At 54.2% G+C, this 5,061-nt stretch overlaps 2 protein-coding genes across 2 annotated transcripts in view; both read right to left on the bottom strand.

The window, feature by feature from the left end:
• The window catches only part of VOLCADRAFT_90262 (uncharacterized protein), a gene marked incomplete at both ends in the record, with an annotated part of 6,201 nt that extends 5,409 nt beyond the window's left edge, over positions 1-792 (bottom strand). Inside the window, 2 exons of the mRNA XM_002949790.1 lie at positions 452-601; positions 745-792. Coding sequence (XP_002949836.1) covers positions 452-601; positions 745-792 — 198 coding nt within the window. The remainder of the gene's footprint in view (positions 1-451; positions 602-744) is intronic.
• A 3,572-nt stretch (positions 793-4,364) lies between these two features.
• The window catches only part of VOLCADRAFT_90261 (uncharacterized protein), a gene marked incomplete at both ends in the record, with an annotated part of 8,325 nt that continues 7,628 nt past the window's right edge, over positions 4,365-5,061 (bottom strand). The window contains 2 exons of the mRNA XM_002949789.1: positions 4,365-4,556; positions 4,826-4,921. Of these exons, the coding sequence (XP_002949835.1) occupies positions 4,365-4,556; positions 4,826-4,921 (288 nt within the window). The remainder of the gene's footprint in view (positions 4,557-4,825; positions 4,922-5,061) is intronic.

Raw genomic sequence — 5,061 nt, 5'->3', positions numbered from 1 at the left:
GCGTGGGAGGAGGGGGGTGAGGGGGGGAGGAGTTAGGGAGGGAGAGATGGCGCGGCTGGAGTGCTGTAGGCGGCACGGAAGATTTTGGGAGGTGCTTTGGGAGGGTGCTATATGTTTGCTAGTGGATGAAGAGGGGAATCTGGTTTCTGGAGGAAAGGGCAAGAAGGGGACCAACACGTGTCTGCTGTGGAATACGATTGCTTTACGGAGAGCGCGCGCTCTCCGGCCCAGGTGTAGGCTCTACGGGTGGGTAGGTGCGCGGGCCAAGGGGCCGATCCTATAGGAACTTCGCGTTGGAAGACAAACAGCTGCGGCCATAGTGCCATCCAGTGCGAAGATGCGGGAAAACTGGAAACAACCATGAACGATCGCCGTCGTGCTGTTTATGTACATGAATTAATCAGGAGCGGCTGGAAGACCGCGTATGTCATATTAGAGGATTATCTCTTACCGGAAGCGTCTGCTTGTGCGTAACGTTTTGGGGCTGGAAGTTCGCAGCTATCATGTCCGATGGTAGAACGGGCGGGGGCTTTGCATCAGCCGTGCAGTGAAAGCACAGTGCACAATCGTCAACATGTGGAATAACGGCTTGTGCTGCGGCCTGCAGGGAAAAAAGGTTCAGAGAGTTCGATTCTGACACGCAAAACACGCCCAGCTGTCTTAAGAATTATCAATACAGTATAATCACAATTTACTGAATGGGTTTGGAACCATGTGAATGCCAAAAGCATGCGATGGACCCACCCCAACCAGCGCCAGCACTGCGCACAGCGAAGCGAGCAGGACCGACATCCCCAGCGTGCTATGTTAACCAGTAATTGGTAATTGAAGGCCTACAAATGCCCGCTCTTCATCTCGTCTCGATCATGTGTGGCAAAGATAATACAATACAGAGTGCAACAGCGCAGTCGCGACCCCAAGTATGTCGCTATTGAGGTATGCACGATTAAATAGATCGAACAATTCTATGAACCTGATGGCAAAATGCAGCATATTGTCATGCATCCGTGTCGCTCGGCCTATGGCCTCGGGCAACGGTGCCAACTGTCGCCGTGGATGGAACGAGCAGCGATGTGTCCCCGAATTTGTATCACCGTTGAAGGGAACACCTGCCCAGATCTATCTTTCTGACGTGTATCATGCTCATGTGTTCAGAGGCGCACCAGCCTGTTGCGCGAAAACCCCGAAGTTACGTCAGGCAAGCAACGGCCGTCCACAACGCAGTGTCCGCCCTTCCACACGGCTCAACCTACGAACCCTTAGAATATCTTGGAATTTCTCACATAATTTCTAATAATAAGCAAGTCGGTACCAGCTGGAAGACACCGCTTCGAGGGTGGTGCAGTTCAAGGAGAGCTAAATCGCTACGTCGATGCCCAACCCTGCTCATTCCCCAAACCCTAATATGCCCACATCCCCAGTAGAAACATCAATGTATGCCGCAATCGTACTTCCGCTACCGCAACTGGAGCAGGGGGGCTGTAGGTAGGAAAAACAATGAAGGCTGCTGTCATGCGTAGAGCGCTCTCACAGTGAGGGACCATACCCTGGCGGCCCAAGGTGCGACCTGCCACTGTGCAGTTCCCCAATCACTCCACACATATACACACATATATACACACATATACACACATATACACACATATATACACATATATACACACATATACACACATATACACACACGTGCACACACATGCACACATACATGTGCGACGCCTCCCACCGGGGGGGGGGAAGGACAGCAGAACTAGCGGACCTGCGGCTCTCGGCTGCTTAGGAGGGGGCAGAGGGCTGTCGCGCCTCTCTCATGTCCGTGGGAGAGAGCTTAGGCGGTCTTTCCGTTGGGGCTGGGCAGCAGCCCCTGTGGCCAGTGTCAGGCCGGGTCAGATACCTGTGACATTCACACACAGATACGCGCACACAAACATACATGCACACTGGCCTCCTCCATGACCGGCAAGCAATTCCCCACACATACACTTTGCCCCAGACAAACTTACACAACGACTTCAAGTCCTCCGCTAGGTCAGTCAGCCGCGCGCTGTCTTTACCACCACCACCGCCACCACCACCACCACCACCACCACCACCACCACCAGCTCCACCACCACCACCACCACCACCGCTACCACCACCACCACCACCGCAACCACGACAACAGCTGCAGGTTAACCTTGAGAGCTGAGATGAAGTGTTATGGGGCCCCATGCACCATAGCACATGCAGGGAAAGTGTGTATTCCTTTGTGCACTTGTATGTATGTCAGTGTGTGTAGTCTCGTGTCGGGTCGCATGGCCTGCAAGGCCTGCATCCTCCCAGCTTTGTGGCGACGGTGTTTTCTCTCAACTTTAAAAAATGCGGAAATTCGGCAAACAGGTACACGAGAGCGGCGACGGGAGTGCACGGTCAAGGCGCTAGAGGTGGTCGTGCGGGCGGCGGTGCTAGACCCGCGGTGGGGTATGAGGCGGGCAGTATGCAGTGGGTCGTCAAGAGCGACCCACCATCGTTACAATGAGAACTGATGTAGTCAAAGTTCGGAGGGTACATGCTACAGGCACCACATTCTATTTATCTTTGCGCTTGGGGCAATGTCGCAGCCTATGAGATCTAATCGAGGCGCGACTATTGCTGGTTGAAAACTTATTCCTTCCCCGTCGGTCGTGTTCTTCGGGACCTTCCGCAATATTTGGCGGTCTTCGGACCCACCCACACGAATACAAAATCTACATAGTCCAGCTCATAAAAGCATAAGTACACACTTTCAAAACATACGTTTAAGCATTTGCTGATACGGAGTCAGCGTAGAAATTGCAGCGGTGTTAGAGGGCTCTTAATCTGGCAGGAAATTTGCCACCTCGCTCGTGTAAGCTGCTGGTAGGTAATAAGCCGAACACAACAACGCGAAACAAAGACACGCCGTACCTGATTTCAAACAGCTCATATACATTTGCTGCATCCCGTGCGGTTCGCTACATTTCGCTACCTACCGCTTTTTCCACTGCGTCACCGTTCGACAAGGACAAGGAAGTCCGAGAAACCAGGAGCCAAACTCAGTTTAGACAGTTACCTGTTCTTGATGCATTCTTGAATTAAACCGCATCATAAAGGCGGATGCAAATCGAACATTGGAAATGTGCTGCTGCTGCTGCTGCTATGATTATCGCATCAGCCGCCGTGCAATCTCAAAGGGTCTCTCCCCTCAAAACATGTGATGTTGCTGAAATCAGCCAACGGTCAAACCTAGCTTCAACATTTGTTTAAAATTCGTCCCGCATATTATACATAGTGTCCATTTCAACGGCCAAGGCAGCGAGGACAGAGCCCTTCCCCTAACTCCAGGTGGGGAGGGCGAACCCGATCAGGGAGGGACGGGCGAGACAGCAACACATACACAAGTGCGTCCACTGCCCTTTTCAAAACCACACCACGCCCTGTGTATAGCCTCCTCGGCACACACATGTCGTCCGAGCTGTACTGCTGGGCGTACGGAATCCGTACTGGTGTATCCGCAGGTCGAGGGAAAGAAAAAATATAATGAATAAATACACACACGGTGTGGCGGCGTCAGGAAACGTAAAAAGAACTCGAGCAAGACGTTTAGTGCCAAACCTGCAACGATCATCTTCCTTTATTTTACCACACCTGTCCCCTACCATCCATCACACTCCTACCCACACAAATCGTGCATCCACTACACATCGTCCGTACGCAAGACCGCTATACACACACATACACATACACACACATACACATACACATACACATACACATACACATACACACACATACACATACACATACACATACACACACACATACACATACACATACACATACACATACACATACACGCACGCACACACACACACACACGCACACACACACACAAAGCACGTGCACGAAACACGTACACATGCACGCATGCTGTTAACGGCCGACATGATTCTTCGCTGGCTCCACACCGCACAACAACGTCGTTCACTTTCCCATTCGCACTCAAAGACACGTTTCGCCTTCTGATCCAGCTCCTGCCTTTGCCAAGAAGATTCACCGCACCCTCTACTGCCTCTGCCTCTAAACTAACAGACACATATACACAATACGTGCACACAAACTGCCTCCCCCCACCCCACCCACTACACCTCGAGTTGCTTCAATGGAGCCCAAAGCCTCTTCCCACTCACTTCCACACCACCACGGACAACCCCGGGCCTTATGTTACCACTGTGCTGCGGGCTCTCTGCGCTTCGCTGATCCCTGGTGCGGACTGTGTTTTGCTGCTACAGCCACATCCCCCCTCCTGAACCCCCGGGAGGCTGTAGCCCAGGCCCTTGCCCGGCCGCTGGCCCCCATCCCCGCCCCTATCCCCATCCCCAGGCCCCCAGGAAGTCCCCCCCCAACAATAACCTCCCCAGCCTCTGCACCCCACTACCGCTACTGCCGCTGCTTCCCGCTACTGGCCCCCGCAGCACATCCCCTAGTTTGGGACCCTGCCACTCCCAGCCTCTCCGCCGCATGAAGAAACCCAACACCTCCATGGCGGCCATCACCACCTGCGGGGGGTGGGGGGTGGGGGGGAGGGGGGAGGAGGTGGAATTACGTGATCTTGATGCAAAAGCCTAATAAACAATTCTTGCACAGAAATCCAAAGCACCACGCCACGATTGGGGGGTGCGGGTGTGGGTGGGGAGTGGGGAAGGGCAGGCAGCTAGGGTAGTGGGACCGTGCGCGGGTGCGGGTGTGGGGATAGGTATGGGGCCCGAAGCGTGTATGGCGGGGTTCTCCCGCTTGTCGTTCCGGGCCCCACCACCCCACTCCTGACCTCCACGAGGATGAGCAGCACGATGATGACGTCCAGCCTGGCCAGGTTCTGGTGGGCGGAGTGGTCCGACCAGATGTCCAACATGCGCTGCAGGACCTGGGGAGCGGGTACCGGCCCCCGGGGGAAGGGGGGAGGGGGAAGAGGGGACGGAAACATGTGTGTGTATGGAGCTGTGCGTATGTGTGTGTGGNGTGTGGGGGGGGCGGGGACAAGTTAACCGCTGACGCTGTCAAAGT

Source organism: Volvox carteri (assembly GCF_000143455.1).
Source record: "Volvox carteri f. nagariensis unplaced genomic scaffold VOLCAscaffold_16, whole genome shotgun sequence".
In the NCBI taxonomy this organism is placed as follows: domain Eukaryota; kingdom Viridiplantae; phylum Chlorophyta; class Chlorophyceae; order Chlamydomonadales; family Volvocaceae; genus Volvox; species Volvox carteri.
The sequence above is the reverse complement of the archived record's forward strand: the minus strand, read 5'-3'. Positions and strand labels throughout refer to the sequence as shown.